At 40.2% G+C, this 21,852-nt stretch overlaps 4 protein-coding genes across 6 annotated transcripts in view; 2 read left to right on the top strand and 2 right to left on the bottom strand.

Moving 5' to 3' along the window:
• Window positions 1-9,547, bottom strand: part of hip1r (huntingtin interacting protein 1 related) — a 14,704-nt gene extending 5,157 nt beyond the window's left edge. Inside the window, 28 exon segments of the mRNA XM_029445520.1 lie at window positions 272-334; window positions 422-452; window positions 536-594; window positions 696-806; window positions 1,090-1,226; window positions 1,316-1,423; window positions 1,535-1,621; window positions 2,188-2,335; window positions 2,424-2,528; window positions 2,530-2,619; window positions 2,708-2,818; window positions 3,041-3,235; window positions 3,422-3,523; window positions 3,656-3,772; window positions 4,481-4,569; window positions 4,655-4,838; window positions 4,924-5,046; window positions 5,134-5,271; window positions 5,548-5,623; window positions 5,710-5,767; window positions 5,840-5,980; window positions 6,778-6,839; window positions 6,931-7,007; window positions 7,101-7,181; window positions 7,772-7,828; window positions 7,943-8,085; window positions 9,006-9,069; window positions 9,354-9,547. Coding sequence (XP_029301380.1) covers window positions 272-334; window positions 422-452; window positions 536-594; window positions 696-806; window positions 1,090-1,226; window positions 1,316-1,423; window positions 1,535-1,621; window positions 2,188-2,335; window positions 2,424-2,528; window positions 2,530-2,619; window positions 2,708-2,818; window positions 3,041-3,235; window positions 3,422-3,523; window positions 3,656-3,772; window positions 4,481-4,569; window positions 4,655-4,838; window positions 4,924-5,046; window positions 5,134-5,271; window positions 5,548-5,623; window positions 5,710-5,767; window positions 5,840-5,980; window positions 6,778-6,839; window positions 6,931-7,007; window positions 7,101-7,181; window positions 7,772-7,828; window positions 7,943-8,085; window positions 9,006-9,069; window positions 9,354-9,434 — 2,838 coding nt within the window. The 5' untranslated portion in view covers window positions 9,435-9,547.
• Window positions 9,548-10,073: 526 nt separating this feature from the next.
• On the bottom strand, window positions 10,074-15,726 carry ccdc62 (coiled-coil domain containing 62). The gene is given in 14 exon segments (XM_029445055.1): window positions 10,074-10,272; window positions 10,429-10,626; window positions 11,070-11,229; window positions 11,568-11,668; window positions 12,165-12,253; window positions 12,753-12,854; window positions 13,181-13,352; window positions 13,480-13,581; window positions 13,877-13,913; window positions 13,915-14,032; window positions 14,352-14,544; window positions 14,729-14,872; window positions 14,953-14,993; window positions 15,079-15,726. Coding segments are annotated over 14 exon segments (1,584 nt in total). The 5' UTR covers window positions 15,146-15,726; the 3' UTR covers window positions 10,074-10,212.
• denr (density-regulated protein) lies at window positions 15,715-20,094 on the top strand. Of its 3 annotated transcripts, none has more exons than XM_029445058.1 (8): window positions 15,715-15,788; window positions 16,766-16,878; window positions 17,440-17,459; window positions 17,594-17,678; window positions 18,187-18,276; window positions 18,593-18,709; window positions 18,802-18,941; window positions 19,778-20,094. In XM_029445058.1, exons 2-8 carry the CDS (start codon window positions 16,776-16,778, stop codon window positions 19,820-19,822), a joined length of 600 nt encoding a protein of 199 aa, XP_029300918.1. In that variant the 5' UTR covers window positions 15,715-15,788; window positions 16,766-16,775; the 3' UTR covers window positions 19,823-20,094. The 3 variants fall into 3 exon arrangements, with proteins under 3 accessions (XP_029300918.1, XP_029300917.1, XP_029300919.1); XM_029445057.1 differs by having other exon boundaries at window positions 15,753-15,901; XM_029445059.1 differs by lacking the exon at window positions 15,715-15,788 and adding an exon at window positions 15,949-16,075.
• Window positions 20,046-21,725, top strand: LOC115016933 (hydroxycarboxylic acid receptor 3-like). The gene is made up of 2 exons (XM_029445056.1): window positions 20,046-20,131; window positions 20,230-21,725. Exon 2 carries the CDS (start codon window positions 20,461-20,463, stop codon window positions 21,511-21,513), a length of 1,053 nt encoding a protein of 350 aa, XP_029300916.1. The 5' UTR covers window positions 20,046-20,131; window positions 20,230-20,460; the 3' UTR covers window positions 21,514-21,725.
• The last annotated feature ends 127 nt before the right edge of the window (window positions 21,726-21,852 follow it).

Genomic DNA, 21,852 nt, shown 5'->3' with positions numbered 1-21,852 from the left:
ATAGTATGTTTTTAAATTGCAATTAAAAAAAACTTCTTTTATGGTGAAAGAATGAAGATGAGCATTTTAACAATGGACACAGTTTAGTGTTCTTTCAGTGAAGCGAGGGGAACAAAAACAGGAATTTACGGCCATGTAAATGCGTTTTTTCCTACTCTGCAAATAACTTTTCTACTCCTGAATGGGCTCTTCAGTTTAATCCATAGATGTTTCATCAACATAGACCCGGGAGAAGATCTGAAACTCGTCATTTGAACTTCAGGTGACTCACCCTGCCTCCTTCCACGATGTCTTTTTGTAGGTCAGTAGAAGCTGTAACCAGCATGTGAACAGCCTGGAGAGCAAAGAAGCAGAACTCTGAGTGAAAGGAATCACAGAAGATCACAGAAATGTATTTTAAAAGCAAAGACAGACGTGTCACCTTCATCAGGTCTGAACAGGATCCCAGGATACTGCGATGAAACACAAAACAAACATCACACAGATTGCAGTTAAGAAAGTGACGGAGAGAAGATGAAAAACATATTTATCTTACCTCTGGTTGACCTCCAGCTTGACGCCAGAAGTGTCTCTCTTTGCTTGATTCAGTATCTCCTGAGAAACAGACAGAAATGTTAAGCATCACCAGGTGTGTGTGTGTGTGTGTGTGTGTGTGTGTGTGTGTGTGTGCACAGAGTCTGTTCAAGTGTCCTTACGTCCATTCGCAGCACAGCCTCTTCAATGGCAGTCGATGTGGCGAGCATCTCTTTATCCACCATGTATCCCAGCTCTCCTTTCAGCACATCTTGTCCTTTTGGACGCAGATCCTAAACATGAATCGTAAGTACACTTACTTTTGGTACTTTAAGTACATGTTGATGCTTGTACTTTTGTAACAGAGTATTTGGAGTACTTCTTCCTCCACTGGTAACAGGTACAATTACATATTCAAATGAAAAAGTCATTAGATGTTGGTGTAAGTGGCTGTAATAAATGTAAAAGAGACAGATAACACTCTAAACTAAGATGGTAAACATTATACTTGGTAAACATCAGTGTGTTTAGCTCAAAGCACCACTGCTAGCATGGCTGGAGACTCCCATGTCTCACCTTTCCTAAAGCGAGGATGCGTTGGACAGTGTAGCGCACGGCGGAGGGATCTGCTCTCTGTAAACTGGCCTGAAGCTTCAGATCCTTCAAGAACTGAAGGCAGTGATTCGCACAATCCCGACAGCTGTCAGTTAAACCTGCAGGAGAAACCGTAGCGTTTACCGATTGTGCATACTGTTCAGTATATGGTCCTTTAACGGTTACATGGTGAATGTGCGTCTCTCACAGTCGGCCTGGTCGGAGGGAGCAGAGTGAGATGTTGCTGCTCCGTTAACTATCGTGTCCGCAGTGAGGTGGGAGAACTGTGTGACCGCTCTCAACAAACCACTGGCATCTAGGAACAATAGGTTACATCAGATACACTCATCATCTAAAATATAAACACTTCATCTCCAAACCTGAACACACACACACACACACACACACACACTCACAGCTCACTCACCATTCCTGTTTCCCAGGTAGACGACGTGGCTCTGCTGCATTTTGTCAATAGAACTTAGAGTGATTTCAGCTCGATTCACCAAATAATCTGAACGACAGAAAGAGAATTTACTTCAGCCTGCCTACTTTAGCATTTACAAGCTGTATAAAAACAATTAATAAATGGATTATAATACAATATAATGTAGTTGTAAGAACAGATATTTTTAAATGTATATTAACGTAGTTATAAACAACAATAACTCCTTCATGGCATCAAGGTGTGGAAACACGTAATCAATGCTTATATAGTGCTTTTAAATGCTCAGTTGAAGTTAAGTGTTATCAAGATTCACTTTATTAATTATATTACACATTATGTACATAACGGCAAATCATAAAAAGACTTTAATCGAGTTTCTCAAATGAGTGAATCTATTTTTCAGTTTTATATCATACATCATCTTTTTTACCTTTTTTATCTTTCTATTGTTTCGTATATTTATATTGAGGCTGTTCCCTCGTTACTCAGACAAAACAACCTATTTTAAGACGTCAACATGGGCATTTTTATTGGCTGATAATGAAAATAACTGATTTAAAGCCCTAGTATTAAGTACAATCAGTGTAATGAATATCATATTTTAGTGGAGGAAGAAATGAATGAGGTTTTACCAGGTGAGCAGATGCAGCTGACATGTACGGGGTCGTCCAGTTTGGCCACAGCGTCCAGTATGATGCCCTCAGCCTCCACCACAGCACACTGCAGCAGACAGAACTGCTCATCCTGCAGCTTCTGGGTCAGCTCAGCTTCCCGACAGGCCTGATGTAACACACATAAACTCATCGGTAACTACGTCTGAAATGCATACCAGCTTCCCTGTGCAGGTCATGAAGTGTGCGTGCAGCACCTGTTGCTGTAACTGAGCGTGGAGGCTTCCCAGCTCCATGCTGCTCCTCTGCCTCTCCTGCTCCAGGGAGCCGTGGTGGAGCTGAGCTTGCTGCCTGAGGGAGCTTGAGCTCGGCCTCCTGGTCCCTCATCGAGCGCAGCAACACCTCCCTCTCCGCCTGCATCCCTGCTAGGGAACTGCTCAGCTGGGTTCCACTCTGAGGAGCAAAACAAGTATCAATGAGTGTTTCTTTTCTCTAGAGGACTTTTAGACTATGTGAGAAAAGTGACCAGAAATATTTCTACCATTTCTTTGCTCTGCAGGGCGCCGTTTGCACGATTCAACTCTGCTCGTGTCGAGTCCAGCTCCCGTCTCAGCCTGTCCATCTCCAGCTTCTGCTCTGCATTGATGGCAAGCTTTGGGAAGGCAAGGCAAGTTTATTTATACAGTACTTTTAAAAAACAAGTGCTTTGACAGACAACATAAAAATGCATTAAGAAAATATATAAAAGTAACATAAGTAGGATTTAAAGAGGATGATGAAAAATAAGCTAAAATGTAATTAAAGGTGCAGAGCAGTGAGAAATATCAACCCAAGTTTAACTTAATTCATCCCTCGTCGTGTCATGAGTCTGTACCTGCTGCTGTAGCTGAGCTCTCAGAGCCTCCAGCTCTCGGTGGAGCCGCTCCCTCTCCAGGTCCAGGCATCCCTGCTGCTGCTGGGCTTGTTGTCTCGTCGAGGAGAGCTCCACGTCTTTCTCTCTGGCGGAGCGCAGCAGCACATCTCTCTCAGCCTGCAGAGCTGCCAGGCTGCTGCTCACCTGAGAGCCCTCCTGAAGAAAACACAAATATGTAAGGGAATAAATGAGGCCACTGAACGAGATGAATCTTTGCAAACCGCACTTCACTGGGTGCTACGGGGAGCCTATTCGCAAACTTCTGAGCACGTCTAATTCTGCTCCATTGTATCTTTAATGCGTTGAATAAAAGTGTCTCTCCTCATTGTTTCACAGTCTCACCATCTCTTTATTATCCAGCGCGCTGCGAAGGAGAGCCAGCTCTGCTCTTTGCTCCAGCAGCTCTTTGTTCAGGCGCTGAAACTCCTGCTGCTGCTGATTCATCTGAGAGGAGACACATCATTAACACTCACGACAGTCTTTGTCTTTCAGCACAAAATATTTCCTGGTTAGAAAAGATCACATCAGGAGGTGTTCACGTGCCGTCTGCGGCGGTTATGAGTCAGAAGTTCTCACCGTGTTTCTTTTCTCCTGTCGTAGATTTTCCAGCTCATTTTCCAGCTGCTGTTTGTTCCTCAGCAAATCGTCCTGACCATGTTTTGTACCCGACAGCAACTTCACTGTTTCTGCGTTCTGCAAAAAACACACGGACAACATTTCAGAGTTACTAAAAAAAAACTCACTTTCAAATAACAGCTCGACATTTAGAAAGATATGCTCATTCACTTCCTTGAATAAAGTTAGATGAGAAGATCGGTACCACTCTGTCTGTACAGAAAATATGAGGCTACAGCCAGCAGCTGATTAGCTTAGCTTAGCTTAGCTTAGCTTAGCTTAGCATAACGACTGGAAACTGGGGGAAACCGCTTGGCTTTGTACAAATGTAAGAAAAAAACAGCATCTAAAAGTCACTAATAACATGTTTTATCTTGTTTGTTTAATCTGTACAAAAATGATCTGCTGCATCGGACAGACACAGGCTAGCTGTTTCTATCTATTTCTAGCCTTTGCGCTAAGCTAAGCTAACCGGTTGCGGGCCTTGGCTTCAGAGTGACGGTACAGATAAGAGAGTAGCATCGATTCTCTCATCTCACTCTCGGCAACAAAGTGAAAAAGAAGGACGTGTAGAAGCCTAGAAATTCTACAAAATGTATTTTACTTACAACAGCGTCATAATCAATAAATAAATAAATGAGTAAATCAACAAAGATTAGCTCAAGGTATTTTCTACTCTAAATAAAATGACAGCATCCCAATAAATGAATAACAACTACTCAGTAAACTCTTTACAGACTCATTTCCCACAAGGGAGAATGTGTGAAAGGTGACGAGGCAGTTTACCTTCTTCATTAGGTCAGCGTGGCTGGTGATCAGCTCTGCGTGTCTCTCTTTGAGTTGAGTGAAACGAACCTCTGCTGCCTGAGCTCGATCTGTGAGGACACCGATGGGATGAAGAGGACACCGTGAGAATCAGCTACACTCGTACTTCACACGGACGCAAATCTGTTTACTCACGGTCTGCCTCCTTGAAGCCGATCTGAGCCCCGACATTGGCGACATTAGCGCAGCGTAAAGCTTCCACTTCCATCCGCAGGTGCTCCTTTTCCACCATGGCCATCTGTTTGTGGTTGCGCTGCTCCTCCACCTCGGCCTCCAGGCGATTCACTTGAGCCTTTAACTCAGTTAAACACCTCCTGGCCTGAGGAAAGGTATGTAGATTATAGACATTGCTGTAGATTAAACTACCCAACAGTATATAAAGTATACGTCCAATGTGATCTTACTTCCTTCTTGATCAGTTGTAGTTCTGGTTTGAGCACCTCCAGCTCTCTCTTCAGACTCTCATTCTCTGTTTCCCTCTGCTCAACTGAAGCATCAGGCGCTCCCATTTGGTTGCGCAAATAGTACTGCCATGAAGAAACGAAAACTAAACGTTAGCCATGATAGCAGAAGAAGAGGTGGAAAACGTTATTTATTTTTGGACTTGCATGTACCTGTGGCATCTGTGGTGCTTCCTTTAACTCCGTCTGCGGCTCCACTTCCTCTCCGTCATGACGTTCCTCGTTAGGCATCACCACCACCGGCCTTTTATACTCAGCCAAGGCAGCAGCACGGAGGAAGTTTGGAGGAGCCTGTGCAATAAACAAAATGCATGCAAGGTGGATAGTAGTGGAAAAATAATAAGTACATTCACTCAAGTACTGTACCTTAAGTACAAATTGAATTATTTTTACATATAAAACATGAAGAGCTTATAAAATATTATGTTTTGTTAATAATGCCTTGATTTCTTCCCCTCTTAAATTCACAAACTTTCAAGGATTTTAAGGACTCCGTGGGCTTACGTGAAGGATCTGAATACTTCCACACAAATCAAATGTATATGTGGAAACATTTATGTCACTCACATCTGGGAGATCTGGGATCTGGATGATCGTTTTAAAGAACTCCATTTCTCTGGCTCTGTTGAAGAACTGTGTGAGGCTGCAGAAGAAAACACTGATGTCACCAACAGAACCCATAAGAGATATAAAAGTGTGTGTTTTTGCCTAATAACACTGATAACCTACTTGTTAAATAGATCGCGGAACCGCTCTCGATGTCCAAGAAGAACGTCTGGAGCCATGCCTATAAACCAGGGGATATGATTAGTCTGAGTTGCACTTGCTCTAACACCGTACGGTTTGATGTTATACTCACAGCCGTGCAGTTTGAACATCAACAGGACAGAGAAGTGGTACAGGAAGCTGCAGTCCAGTATGAGGGGAATCAGAGGAGTCAGTCGGCACTGTCCAGCTGGAGTAGTAGAGTTAGCGCCGTTGGCATCAAGCTGACGCAGAACTTTGAACGAGAAAAATACAAAATCAAAAGACAACTCGAAGGAGAAGTCTGGAGATATTCTAAATGTTGCTTATCGGCAACAAATCCAATGAAAGCCCTTAACAAGCGTGTGTATCCACAGTCTGATACATCTTCTTCGTCTGTCAGTCGGTCACAGTAGGTCCTTATTCTGACGCTATTCAAAACACACAGTCAGCAGAAGGTTGGTTGCCTGCCGTCCTGGTGTCAAAATGTGAGTTGTCTTCCTGGTAGCTGATTAAAGTGTTGAACTTGAGCTTAAATCACATGTTTCACATGCTTTGCATTATTGTCTTCCAGTTGTTTTGTTCTGGTTGTTCTGAACAAAAAGATATTTTTGATCAAAGGATAAGTGGTGATATTCTAGATTTATATTCTTGTCGACAAGTCCCATTAAAAGTATTGTGTGTGTGTGTGTGTATCCAAAACCTGATTACATTTTATTTAACTGACGCTTTTGTCCAAAGCGACTCCCAACAAGTGCAAACTTACTGAGGATACAAACTGAGAACAGCTGATGTATCTTCTTCCTCGGAGAGATCCATTGTTGTCCAAACATTTTAAAACACATCAATGAGCCACACTGATGCACTGGATGATATGTTCCTTCATTACCATGAACACACACACCGTCCTGCTGCCCTAAATACTCACTACAGCTCCAAATGTGGATTAATCCGCCGCTGAAAATAGTCCTCAACGAATGCACTATTTTCTCCTGTGTGTTTGATAAAACTGGTTTTGATGTCATACAAGAAAAAGAAAACATGTGGACTCACCTGTCTCCTGCATCTTCAGTCCAGCATCCAAGTAATCCATCAGTTCCTGTGTCATATCTAACCTGCAAGACATTACAACCACGTTCATTCAGCACATTTAACCACCTTTCTAAGAGAATCACTGAGCCCATAGTTGTTGGTAAAGAAGTGTACACTTTGTTCTTGTCGTTTCCCGTTTCCCTGTCCAAAGTCTCATCACTGGCCTCCAGGTTACCTGGGATCATCTTGTGCTGTGAATACATTTTAGAATTAAATGGGTTTATCATTCTGGGTTTGTCACATATAGAATTATATAAACCATAACATTTATATTTATGTGTTACTTTTGTGTGAAATTCCATTTTGTGGCAGAGGAATTTGGCAGACAAGGCAACGATGTGGCCGTATCGATCATGCAAGCTTCCCTGGAAGAACAAATGAAAGTTGTCATGGATTTTATTTATACAATAGAAAGATAAAATGTATAAAGTCAAAGTCACATTATATTTATATAATTTAAAAATATAAAATACATATATTTACCAGTGGGGGATTTAGGTACAAGTACGCTACGTTATACTTCTGCTGAACTCATTTAAAAAGTAAACTACTGCACCACTAATAATGGTTTACTTTTCATAATAAGATTTAATATTAAAAACAAAACACTCCTTTAATAAAGATTAAACCGGTGGTTCCCTGTGAGAAATGTTCCCTCTAAACTTCTCACATTGTTTAATTTAAATAACTGTTAAATGCGCAAAGAGTAAAAACATTTCTCACAATAAAAATCAGAATTTAAATTATTGAATTATCTCACGACCTCTCAGATTAATCTGGTGATCCATTTAGGGGCCCGACCCCTTAGGTTGGGAAGCACTGGACTAATATAGCTAACTGTAAATAAAGTAGTAAAACAGCAACACGCTGCTCTAACATTGAAGCAACAGTTTTAACAATCTAATAATGTCACATAGAATCACATTGAAGTATTTCTTCCACCTCTGCTACTCACCCAGAGAACGCCCATATCTTTGACGTTGCGGCAGTACCTGTGAGAATCTCTAACAACCTGTAGGTCCAAGAGAGGAGGGAGATTACAGAGGGAGGAGTGGAGGAGCGAGAGACGAAGGAAAAACAGACTTATCTAGTAAAAGATTGAGAGGATGTATAGATCTGAACTCACATTTCTGTGTCCGCCCCGGAGCACTTTGTGCAGCAGATAGCAGAACTTCCAGCAGATTATGGAGTTGCTGGAGAGAGGCAGGTTGAGGGTGTAGGACCAGAAGGTGGCGGCTCCACCCTCCTTATATGTTCCAATGATGATATCTTCACAGCCGTCAAGGAAACTCCAAAAATACTAATGCAATACTTCCAGTGGTGGAATGTAACTAAGTACATAAGTATTTCAACTTTCTGCCACTTTATACTTCTACTCCACTAAACCTCAGAGGGAAATATTCTATTTTTTACTGCACTACATTTATTTATTAAACATAAATACCATGTGTTTATATGATATATATACTACTAATCTACTCAGTAGTACACAAAGTATCCAAATACTTGACAAATGATAACATTATTAAACTCTTATTGGTATTTGTTAGTGATAAAAACGGATTAATATAATATTCTATAATAATACAACACTTTCTGCATAATGAGCACTTTTACTTTTGATACTTTAAGAACACTTTTGCTAATAATGCTTTTAAATACAGGACTTTTACTTGTTTTTGGTTCAGTGGGAAACATCTCGACAACTTTCCAACGGATTGCCATGAAATCTTCTGCACACATTCATGTTCCCCAGAGCATGAATCCTAATGACTTTAGTGATCCTCTGACCTTCCCTCGAGCGCCACCAGCAGATCAAATGTTAACTCAGTGAGTGTTTTGCTCAAAGTACAGCCTCACAAATCCATCAGCACGGCTGCACTCTTGTCTTGTCTTGTTTTATTGAATTGAATGCATTTTTATTTTTATTTTTTAATAGTTCCAATACAGAGCATGAGACTTTAGTTGAGTTTATAGCTCTTGCCCCCTAGTGGGGCTTTTACAGGTGTCACTATAATATACAGCTTTCCATTTCATAAAACTACGAATATCTAAATACAATAAAATACTGCAATACACATACATGTGCACTAATATATCTTGGTAGTTGTAATTTTTCACTTATAATCCAAGTTGCATCTTTAGGAGTAAACATGGCGTTAAATGAATGTTATTTTTTAAAAGGATACTGCGCACATATTTCTCTTTGACTGGTGTTTCACCGGAGACCAGAGTTTTGCTGATGCTGTGCAGCTGAAAGAAAAGAGACTCAACTTCAGTCATAAAGTTGGATTTACCAAAAGTCAAGAAGGCAGAGAATCATTAGAGCAAAATGTAAAGCAAGTGTGAAAAATCTTTCTATATTTCGACTGAAATATTAACTTAAAATGTTATTTCTGTCGGTTTTAGCTTCACGTTTCATTTTCTGGACAGCCAACATCAAAAGTTACTTAACAAATCATCATCTAGTCGAATTTAACAAACAATAAAACATACAAAAACTTCTCCGACGTCAAGTTTAAAAACAACGTATTTACCTGTTGTTTAGCGAACTGCTCTTTCTCCGCAGCCAAAGCCTTTTCTGTCTTATTCTCACTTTTGTTCTTCGTTTTGCTCATGTTGTTATTGTAACTCCACAGCAGACTAAAAGTATATAATCCACAAAGGTCCAGCTCACGGCTCCAGCTCCTCACCTGTGCTCTCGCGCTTCTTCAAAACAATAGGGGCGTCAAGCGCGCCTCGCGCATGTCTCCAAAAATATTCCTCTTTTTATTCGCTTCTTCAAATTAAAACCTCGCAGTCTTCCTAAAACAAAGCGGACCTACAATTCAACAAAGTTCCTCTTGTGCGTAAAAGCTCTCCAAATGCGTAGAAACGCGCATTCATAAATACTTGCTAGTTTATTCACAGGCCATATAAACACCACTGACACGTAGTTTACATATAAATATATATATTTTAATCAAAATTAATAACCAACGTTATAGATTGTAAAAGATATTAACAGCTATCGACATTTCCTCTTGAGTCACCGGCAAACGTGTAGGCAGTGAAACTGGAAAGACAATACAAGGACACACCAGGACTCAACAGCCCTGTAGGACTGGTTTCACATCTCTCCACACAATACAGCCTTTAAAAATCTGAAACAGGGCTTTAAAAAAAATACACATGTATGAATTAAACACTGCAACCTATTTAAAAACAAGATTAAGGGTATAAAAAGCTACAAATTCAGGACATTAAATGTATTTTTATCACTTCATAATTTCCCTGAGAGACCGTTCAACCTTTAACTATTTGCATACAGATATTTAACACTTTAGAGTTAACTTATAATATTTGCATTTTCTGTAGTAACACTGATTTTGAAAGCTTTGGTAAATACAAGCCAAGTCAAGCCGACCACATGGCTGGCTGGTGTCGAGGGCAGGCTTTGGGTGGAGTTTCACTGGCCTGTTGGAGAAAAAATAATAAAGCTGTTATGTCTTAACACACCCAAACTAAAAGTGGGAGCAGTTCAACTGAACATTACACCCTTGATGCCACACCCCATGAATACAACTGGTGAGAGAAGAGGTTGAGAGGCCCAGCATCATGAAACTCCTCTACCTTGTATGTTGGGGTAGTTGTGTGGAGGTGGGATGCCTTATGAGAGTAAAGGGGATCAGTGGTCCCACAGCTCATAGCAGGGACACTGTTACTGTGTATGGAGCAGTGGAGCCTCGAGCTGCAGTGCTCTGAACTGATGACCTGCCTGGACTCATTTAACAGCTGCTGCAGAGAACAGCTGGACAGAGGATCATCACCCTGGTGAGAGGAGGAGAAGAGGCTTTAAGTGATCAACCGTTAGCTAAAGGAACATTTCGGGAAATACACTTACTTGGGAGTAAATTAAGCTACAACCAGCAGCTCATTAGCTTATCTTATCAGGTCGAAAAGGCTAGCCTGGCTCTATTCAAAGGAGCAGGTAGTCGGATTTTGGCTAGCCGTTTTCCTGTTTCTCGTCTTTATGCTAAGCTAATTGGAAGATGGCTGTAGCTTTGTATTTAAAGGACAGACAGTGGGATCTTCTTATTGAACGCTTTGAAATAAAGTGAATACATGTCAAACTATTGCTTTAAAATGTGGACCATTACATGTTCCTATGTTGAGATAAAGAGTGTAATCATTAGTACTTTATCTAGACTAAATCACTTGTCTCTGATGTTTTCATTTACTGTTCTCAATATGAGGCACCGTTTCTGTCTTACATCAATCGAGAGCGCTGAGAAGTCTCCCGGGTCACCGTTGACCGTGACTTGCTGATTGGCTGCAGGTGGAGCGGCAGCGTCATGTAAACGTCTGGAGTTCTTCACTCTGGGTGACGGAGGTGACCAGCTGTCCAGACAGACGCATCTTAACTCCTCCTGACTGAGACAAACAAATCATTCAACTCCAGTTCTTGGAGATCTTACAAGATTTAGATCAATACTGCTCCTCTCTACTAAAATACAGCTAGAAATGAGTCTGATCAATGTCATCACTACCTCTTTCTTTCGCGAGATGCACCTCTAGTGTCTTAGAGCGGACTCCTGCCTCTTCTGTTCAATTTCTTCACGTACAAATTGTTATCCTGGCTGCTCTTTTCTTTCACCGTGCCCACACTGCTCAACAACTCAAACTCAGTAGCTTCTCTACCGCCACAAAATATGAAATGAAAATAACTACATCAGGCGTGTTCTATATTTATTTTTTAAAACACTATTCACCTGCCAGGTAATCCCTGACTGTTCTTCTCCCGCAGAGTTTCGCGGGTACTTTCCAGGTTCAACTGCAGAAGCTGCAGGTCATTACGCTGATTCTCGCACACCTGTAAATGAAAAACAGATTTATCGGATCAAAGTGAACACGATGTAGCGAATACAAAGAGATACAGAGCTTTAATTGCTCTTTTATAGTTTCTATTTTTACGTATATTTTAGTTTTAAAGACCTCTAATGATTTATTTGTACTTATTTCTGTCCTTGTGTTGCTGCAACAACATCATTTCCCGACTGGGGAACAATAAAGGCGTAGCTTAATCTATTTTGTGGTTTAACCAAGCAGTGGACATGAGATTGACCCAGAGCCTCAGCGCTCAGCCTGCAGGAGCGCTCTGAGCTATGCTGTCAAACCAGAAAGGCACCTCTGACGTCAGCAACAGTGTGAGCAGCAGGAATGAGGAAAGACGTATTACTTAATCTGTGATCTAACAACTGAAGAAGTGTTTTTATCAGTGTACTTTTGTTATTTCAAAGCTGTGTCTTGTTGTGAAGCCGACCTTTTTAAATCCCTCTGCTCTGTGAGGCACTAAACACTTGTCGTACCTGTCGTATGCAGCGGAGCTCGGACATGGTGCGTTCCTGCTTGGAGCGAGCCAGTTCAAGCAGCTCATCTCTCCAGCCGTCTCCCTCCCCTGGTGACAAACATCAAATGCTGCAATTATCTCAGCAGGATCATTTGTTTTTCAGGCTGGGAGGTGTCTGCAAACAGCTACTGCACAGATCAAAATCAAGAAAAGTAGACTGCAGAGAAGACGGGACTACACTCATTGTTCAGATTCTTAAGATAAACGAGGTCAACATTATCTCCACTTGTACTTTTCACTGCACCCACAAACTACTATATCATTTAGTGCGGTCTGTCTGATAATCAATCAATCGTGACTCGCTTACGGCTTCTGAAATGTGACGAGTGTTGCCTTTTCTAGAATAAATAATAAATAATTAATAAGAAAAGTAATAAACTCATTCATTAATACAATTTATACACTACTTACATACAGTCTTAGTATAATTTAAATGATGAGTAGCTTTTATCTGAATCAGCAAAGCAGCACCAGGTAGAATATAAGACACATAGATTACAAAACATGTGGAACATATATATATATATTTATATATTTTTTAATGTACCTGACAAAGCCTGATCTCTGCGCAGCAGCTGCAGCTCCTGTTTGAGACGGATGATCTCTTCTCTCTGAGTGCTGCTCTGTGTTACCTGCTGCTGCAGCTCCTCTACACCCACCGGAGAGAATAAGACATGTACAGCTGAAATGTTTATTAATTATTAGTATTACACTATTAGTACAATTAGATTGCAGTGGTGGCTGTGAAGGATTGTTTCCGACTTGTGTGATCCAAACATTTCCAATGACACCAGAGCGTTTTAAAGTCCAAAAGTCAAAATGTATTAAAACACATTCAATAAATGCAATAATGCTTGTTTTTATCTCACCAAATATTCTGCTTAAATCCATGTGTGTTGCTGTTAAGCCTTTCCAGTCATAAAATACAACAACAGACATTTAAAGCTTCATGGAACTTCAGTTTTACTCGTGTACCTTTAAGGTGTGTGATCTCGTGCCTGGCCTCTTTGTAGCGACGCTTATTTTCCTCGGAGTCTCTCAGGAGTTTGCTCTCTTGTGAGCGACTCTCCGTTACAGATGTCTCCAGATCTCGTAGTCTCCCTGAGAGGTCGACCACATGACCAGACGCCTCAGTCACATCTATGTCCTGATGTGGGAGAAATTGTTTTTTTTACCAACTAGCAGTATATCAAAAATCATACACAGATTCAATTTAATGTAATCCTGATAAGTATTCATGGCAGTTACAACGAAATAATAGTGTACTACTGTACCTTGAGTTTGAGCATGGAGCGCAGTTCTTCCTCCCTGACCTGCAGAGAGCCGACTTGAGTGGACAGAGCCATGACCGTGGAGTTCAGACTCTGGTTCTTCTCCTAAGAGACACCACAGACACTTAAACCTAACAGCAGAGATACAAAGTCCTGCTTTACAAGACTGATTTCTATTCAGTATAAAAGTATGAGAAGAATTTCTTTAGCAATACACAGCAAGCAAGCAATAACACATAATGTTTAATACTTATTTCTTATCCTTTTATAATGCAGATTCTGGTTTATTAAAAATACCAGCTCTATCCATGGTGCTATTCTTCTGACTTATTTCAACAAGATGTGAGCATTTTCTTTTCTTTATAGAGAATATAAATGTGTATTAATGTCTTAGTTCTACCTCAAAGTCTTGACATTTTTGACTGATGTTCTGGCTGCTCACAGAGCTGCTGTTGAGCTACGCCGAGCTCCTTTTGGACCTCCTCCTCCCTGGTTTCCACCACCCACACACGTTTAGTCAGGACTCTGATCACCTCGTTACGCTTCTGCAACTCATCTGCACAAACAACAACAAAAATTCACATTCATTTTGACATTAAGTGAGGACACACAGTCCTTTAAAAGAGTCCTGGACTATAGAACTTAGTATGTAGCTGACATATGAACAGACTAGTGCTGAAACAATTAGAAGAGAGAGAAAATGAATAGTGACGTGAAGACATGTTGCTTCTCTTGTCAAATATGATGTACAAATAAAATGAGGAATTTCAAGATCAAGAAAGTAATCCACAGATTAATGGATGTTGAAAACAATTGTTAGTCGCAGCCCGAAAACTTGATCTGTATCATATCCACGAAGATCTCTGTGTCCTCACCATCGAAACGGGCACACCTCTGCTCCAAGGTGAGCACCCTCTGGCGGTCTTGTTCCCAGGCGTGAAGCTGCTTGTGATGGGAGGCAGCCATGGTGTTCAGCTCCCTGTCCCGGTCCTTCAGCTCCGCCATCAGCAGCTGGAGCTCCCTCCTCTGCTTCTGAATGGTGGAGCCACTCGGGTCATTCACCGGAAACTTTTGCAAAGCACAGAGGGAGATGCATAAAGCCAATGTCACCATAATAAAGCCCATTAGTGAATGCACTCTTTTTTTACAACAGATTCTCTGGTATCAGATATGGTGGAGCTTGTAGCCTGCACATAAACAAAATATGCACAAGATACATTATAAATATTTGTTATAACAAATGTAATTTCACCTCGGTGTCCTGCAAGCTGGGTGGACAGAGGGTGTCTGCTGGGATGGGAGATGTCATTTTGGCCCACTGCTTTGTTGTGCTGTCCATCTTGAAGCTGCTTAGGACAGATGGTTGTCTAGGATCCAGTGAAGCACCACCATTTCTCTGAAAAGTAGCATACACACACATCACAAAGAGACAATATGATTTATTTTACAAGTGGATTTAACAGAAATGCCACTGACCTTTTTAACTGGAGTGCTGTGCCGGAGCTCAGATGAAGTATCTGCAAGTTAAAGTGGAAGTTGGATGGTTGAAACTTCACCCATTTAAAAAAAAGACTTAAAGACAATGACGATGTGAATGTTTACCATTTGACCAGGGGTAACAGGCTGAGGCTCTTTCCTTTGAAGGGGACAGTCCTCTCCCTTCGTCCATCACATCATAACAGTAAGACCCACTAATATTACACCCAATTCCTTTGTGTTTTTTTCTCCAGCAACTACCTTCATTGTTGTTGTTTTGAGTTTGTATTGGGCATCTTTTAAAGGGGGCATGCCAGTCAGCTAGCTTAAATTAGTAAGGCTAACGTTAAAGTAACACTAAAGTTAATTAAAACTAAGCAACATAGGCTAGACAACTTGAGCGCTTACATAATTTAGCAATTCGATCCAAAACTAATTTAATTATGGGTTGCGCAATATAAAAGTTTCTATAAAACACTGAAATGGCTAGCTAGCTAACGTTAGCTTCTTTTAACTTTTGAATGTAAATGAGTGAACTGGGAAAACAAGGATTGGTCGACTACGTCACGACAACGTAAATCCCGCAGTTATTTCCAAATAATTTTACTTGATTCTTAAAGTACAATTATAAAACCTGACATTTTAATGTTATAGTTTTAGTTGGAGTGCACTAATTTTGTATTGTACATTGTATTTATGAATTATTTGGACATTTTATAAAACGGTTTAATGCTGTGTGTTCGTCCTCCGGCCACCAGGGGGCGATGCCGCACAGTAACGCTGCGTATCAACCACTTCGACAACTCAAACAAGAAGCGCTACTAGGCGTGCTCTAAGTACGCCAACTACACATTATTCAATAAGAATGATTTTCTAAAAGTCAAACTAACATTAATAATGCTAGCGGATTTACTGAACAGACATCAGTTTTAAGAGTATATTTCGCGGGGTACGTAACTCGACATTTCTTCTATATTTTTTCTGTTTATTCAGCAGCATAGACCGATCAGTTAGCGTTAGCTTATTTAGCATGCTAAGCTAAAGCCCCACTAAACTGGTGCTGACGGTGACAGCTGGGTAAATCAACGGTACCTGATGAATGAAACCACTTAAACTAAGTTCGGTAATATTTTTACAGCAATGTACCGTTTTTCTCCAAGGTTATAGTGTCCACGGCAATCATACATCACAGCTATTACAACAAGTATTGTAGCTAATTTGTGTATTTAATAAATCAGCCGCATGTGTTAGCCAGCTAAAGCTAGTTCTGCTGACTTCTCCGATGCTATTAAGCCAATTATTATTTTATATGCTGCAGTTGTGCATTAAATTAGCCCTCCGTGGGACCGACTTGCGATCTATTTCAGTTCACATACGTCTGTGTCATGATGTTGGCTAGCTAGCTGCTGGTCATGTAACTGATCTGTGCTGTGGGCAGGCTAGCATGATGAAATATTGGCAGGAGCCTTGTTCACTCATGCCTACAGTCCGAGATGGAAGAAGTACTTAGATCGTTTACTTAATTACCACTGTGTAGAAATACTCTTACAATGCATGTCATACATTCAGATTTTTACTAAAATAGAAGTATGACCTTAATGTACTTAGTGTACCAAAAGTACTCCTGCAGAATGCATCATTATTGTTACCACAGTAACAGTCTGATAATAACAAATCTAAAATACATTTTATTAATGGTCTTTGCGTTTAGATGTGGAGAGGAAACTTAAATGTTATTTTATAGTATTATTTACACCAAACTCTATATGTGCCCTGTGTATTTAAATGTTGTCCATTTGTGTCTTTTATCCAGCTAATTTGTGATGGCTACTACTGAGATGGTGTCTGGTTCTTTGGAAAGCAGACCAGAACATGTGACATATAACTCTGATTCAAAATACCCACTGAAAGTACTTTATTGTGGAGGTACAGTATACAACATTTTATTCCGTTGGGCATCTTCCCATACTATACTTCATTGTATTTTATCATACTATATAATGTTATACTGTCTTACTACATCATTTACTATATTTCTATTGCTAATAATAATAATAATAATAATAATAATAATACAGATAACACTAAGTAGCATTACTTTATCACATATATTATACTGTTTACATATATACTAGACTTGCTGACTCACTGCTATTAAGCGCACTATTGTCACGTTACCTCATAAGTTTGTCAGTGGAGAGGGGAGATGGACAACTTTTCATTATTCTACAGCCATTACATTGCAATCAATATTTACTTCATAATAATAAGCAAAAAACTTGTCTTTTGACACTTTAATTCCTCTTCTAATTTTATATTTGTCTTTTTACTTCACCATTTATCTGTACTTATATTCTTTGTGCTGCAACACCTGCATTTCCCCTCTGGGGATCAGTAAACACTTATCTTATATTATATTTTACAAGATGTATGTTGGCGCCGTTTCAAAATGTAATGATGTAAAAAAAATGTTTTGTTTCTTTGCAGTGTGCTCTCTGCCTACGGAGGTATGTTTTTAATTATCAAATGTAAACTGACGTATAACTATTATGTACATGCATACATTATCTAAATACAGGTGAAAGTATATATTTAGGCTGTTCTTTAATGTAACACTGAATCTACAATGTTGTGTCTGCAGTACTGCGAGTACATGCCTGAGCCAGCCAAATGTAGGTATTGGCTGGAGAAGAACTTTCCTGATGTTTTTGCCAAGATGACCATAGGTGGGTGCCATTTAAGATCTTAACAAAAAATATTTTTCTTCAAGCCTGCATGCTGTACTCTAAACATTTGTGACCTAAGAATACAGCTGGGGAGTACAAATGAGTGACACAAATATTTGGTGAACGTGAAACTATAAATAACTGTTTGTTAGGCCATCGTTTCTACTAATGTTTTTCTGTCACAATTGATTTTTAGTATAAATATCTTCTGTAACCACCTAAAGTCACATTGTCACTTATTGCTGTACCCATTATGTGATATGTGTTGACCACTTAACAATAGGGCTGGGCCATATATCGATACTTTTAGGTCTAAAGGTCTGTAATGACGTCAAACTTGAAGGGGAAAGAAAACAGTTATAGACACACTGGTCAGCTTACCATCTTCTAACCTTTTACTAAAACAATCCAGGTATGCATATATACATATAGCTGTCATCCAAAAGGTAAGAAGCTTTGTTGCACTATTGTTTTTTAATATTTTCCCCGTTGTCTTTCTGTACTACAGGCCCGTTATCGAATGCTCCCAACCAGGAACTCGGCACTGGAGAATCTCCCCCTGCAGGCGAGGAGGAGGAGAAAAAGAAACAGAAGAGAGGTATATTGTCAAATGTTTGAGGGTCTTATTTTCTGAATGAACTTTATTGGGTTTAGTATAGGATGTTATGTTGTTAGTTGTAAATTAAAATATTATTTCTTGGTGTAAAAACACAAGAGTTTTTCTGGTTAACCTGCTTCAGTCCTGGTAGATTTGAATTACGAATTATAACTTTACTGCTGTCTGTATTTCAAGATGTGGCTTTGTTGGTTAATTGTGTTGGTGAAACTCTTTTTGTAGTAGGATAATAGTTAACATCACAAGTTTAAGTGTTAAATGGACTAATCTGGTTTATTTTGTGTTTACCTTTTTAAAGGTGGAAGAGGCCAGATCAAACAGAAAAAGAAGACTGTGCCTCAGAAAGTCACAATAGCAAAAATCCCAAGAGCCAAGAAAAAATATGTCACTAGAGTGTGTGGCCTGGCAACATTTGGTGAGAGGTGTTTTGTGTTTTCATTATTCTCAACAATGTTTGATTCTCCTAAGCCGTCATTCTTAACATACATTTTGTGTTGACTCTTGCAGACATTGAACTTAAAGAGGCTCAGCGATTCTTTGCCCAGAAATTCTCTTGTGGTGCCTCAGTTACAGCAGAGGATGAAATAATCATTCAGGGAGACTTTACAGATGACATAATCGACGTCATTCAAGAGAAGTGGCCCGAGGTGAGCCGTCCGAAATTGAAATGCTTTATCCTGCCGAGTGATTTCTCTTTTGTTTGTTCGTGTACTTGTTTCACTTTTGCCCTCAAATTCAGCAAACGAGTCCGAACTATTAATTAGTCATGTTGCAGTTTGAACCTCTCTGTACTTACACAGTAATGTAAAGCAGTCGGCAGCATTTTGCTGGATTACTGAGAACGAAAGTGTCTGAAATCTGTTAATCGACTAGAACTATTTAAAAAAAGAAAAGAAAAAAGGATCTCTGTTGAAACTGAGCAGGCTTGTTAAAATATTCAACTGCACATGAAAACTGTTGCTGATGGTTCTGACAAAGCTACGGGGGGGGGGGGGGAGAGTCCTTAGCTAATAAGCAACCCGAAGAGTAGTGTCACAAATATGAAGTTTAATTTTTAAAAGTGACTAGGTAACTTTCTAAAACAGCTGATCACTGTAGTTGTTATCAATCAGTAGGAAAGAGTAGATTTGTTGGGAAATATTTTCGGCGGCGGATTATTCCACATTTAATGGAGTATTTCTTGCAGCGTGTGTGAGTCACAATAAACTACAGTATGTTTGGGACCAGGTCACCCAGTGCAGCAGTGAGGATCATCAGTGTTTTTTTTATTAGTTTTATGACAACAATGAGGCTCTATGGCTCAGAGGAAGAAGATTTATCAGGCTTTCATACACACACACTATACTTGTTGTAGGTACGTTGTTGGGTTTTGGTCTTTTCATGGGATTTGTTGACTATTAGAAACGTTTAGAATCTCACCACACTCTTTGGGGAAACCTGATGAATGTTTAACACGGTCAATTGTTGTGTCTCTCTGTTGTAGGTGGATGATGAAAGTATTGATGATCTGGGTGAAGTCAAGAAGTGAAGACCAAATATGCACTTTTACTGAAATGGATGTGACCTGTAACAACGACAACCTGGCCAAATGTACACATTAAGTCATTTTATATCTATTTTATTTACTGTTCATAAAAAGCTGCAGACTTGGCCACTCACTTGGCTTTTTTTTTTATTTTTTAGTTAATAATAGCTTCTTTCTCTCGTTTGCCAAAGGTGTGGTATGACGTGAATCCCTCCCAATTGTTCTTCACTCAAGCAAAACTGTAGGCTAATAAATTTCAGTCTCCTTCGCCTGTACACTCTTCCTTCCAAGTTTGTTTTCCTCTTTCAATGGGTATGTGTCTATTTTTCAAAAACATTAAAAAAAAGGATTGTACTGTTCACCTGCTTTATCCGAGTCAATTAAATGGCCGCAGGTTATTTGTTTTTCAGGCGTCCTACTCGATCCCCGTGAGTAAACCTATTCCCCTGCATAATAGTTTTATAATGAAGCCACGCTCTCCAGACAAATAACATTTACAGTTGTTTCCATACTCCTCTGGGTCAATACAACTTCCCCAAAGATAACGCACTGTGCACATATGTTTGCTCCACTTATGAATTAGCATGTTTGACTGAGAATCATGAGTCCCTATCCAAGAAGTCACCTGGTACAGCATATCTATGTTGACACTGTATACAGCAGCAGGTTGGTTTTGTGATTCACTTCGGGTTCGAAAGATGAATCTCACTCCTTCAGACGACTGCTGCGCCTTCGATTCTCCCATCCTGGACCATGTTTTGCCTCCAATACTGATCTTGGAGTTCATGTTTGGATTGATGGGGAACTTTGTCGCCCTGTGGATGTTCATCTTTCACATGGACACATGGAAGCCAAACTCGGTGTACCTGACTCACCTGGCTGTTGCCGACTCCATTGTGCTGTTCTGCCTACCTTTCAGGGCCGACTACTACAGGCGTGGAAAGAACTGGTTGTACGGCGATGCCCTGTGTCGCATCCTGCTCTTTCTGCTGGCGGCCAACCGTGCAGCAGGGATCTTCTTCCTCACCGCCGTGGCTGTTGACCGTTACTTCAAGATTGTCCACCCAATGAACCGGATCAACCGAATGGGCCTGGGCTACGCTCTCTGGGTCTCCCTCGGCATCTGGGGTCTGATTTTTCTTGCCACCGGATATCTTCTTGCTAACGAACACTTCTACTACAATAGCAACCGTACACAGTGTGAGAGTTTTAACATCTGCATGGGCTTCAGTCCCCTCTCCACCTGGCACAACACTTTCTATGTCATCCAGTTTTTCCTGCCCACCGTAATCGTCGCTTTCTGCTCCATCAGAATTACATGGCAGCTGAGAGTCAGGACCATGGACAAGCAGGGCAAAATCAAACGGGCCGTTAAGTTTGTCTTGGCTGTGGCTTTAATTTTTATTACTTGCTTTTTTCCCAGCACCATATCACGCATTGCTGTCTGGATCCTCAAGGTATGGTATGATGAATGCAAATACTTCCAAGTAGCCAACCTGGCATTCTACACGTCGGTGTGTTTCACCTACTTCAACAGCGTCCTCAACCCTGTTGTGTATTATTTCTCGAGCCCTGCCTTCAGTGGCGCCTTCCACAAGCTCCTGAATAAATTGCTGAGAAGGAACGACGACGACAAAGATGAGGCAGATTCAACTGAGAACGGCATTCACACTGTTGATGCTAGAAGGCTTTAAACCCGGTGCTGCTGGGTTCCCTGCTGACTGTGTTTGACTGATTGTGAAAAGCAAAATTACACACCCAAAATAATCATTTGTAACTTTGTGCCGTGTATTGGTATAGTTAGAACAAAAACCCCTGTGATAGTATTTAGAGTAATTATGAGCCATTAACACGATAAGGTTTACTACTTGTAAAGGCAACAATATAGAGTATGTAATGTGTGTATGCAAGGTAATTAAAATAAATACTTAAATAAAAGCTATACAGAAATACTGTTACAAGTAAAAGTCCTGCATTTTAAATATTACTTAATTGAAAGTACAAAGGTATTTGAATCAAAATTATACTTGAGT

The sequence above is a fragment of the Cottoperca gobio genome, chromosome 12, assembly GCF_900634415.1.
Source record: "Cottoperca gobio chromosome 12, fCotGob3.1, whole genome shotgun sequence".
Classification (NCBI taxonomy): Eukaryota; Metazoa; Chordata; class Actinopteri; order Perciformes; family Bovichtidae; genus Cottoperca; species Cottoperca gobio.
This window is presented reverse-complemented; position numbering and strand designations above follow the sequence as displayed.

Excerpts from the sequence above, each read along its gene's own strand:
- denr (XM_029445058.1), top strand. The coding sequence starts at position 16,776 with ATGGCTACTACTGAGATGGTGTCTGGTTCTTTGGAAAGCAGACCAGAA. Across the intron at positions 18,277-18,592 it reads GAAAAAGAAACAGAAGAGAG|GTGGAAGAGGCCAGATCAAA; the intron begins GTATATTGTCAA and ends ACCTTTTTAAAG. Across the intron at positions 18,710-18,801 it reads GTGTGGCCTGGCAACATTTG|ACATTGAACTTAAAGAGGCT; the intron begins GTGAGAGGTGTT and ends TGACTCTTGCAG.
- LOC115016933 (XM_029445056.1), top strand. The coding sequence starts at position 20,461 with ATGTTGACACTGTATACAGCAGCAGGTTGGTTTTGTGATTCACTTCGG.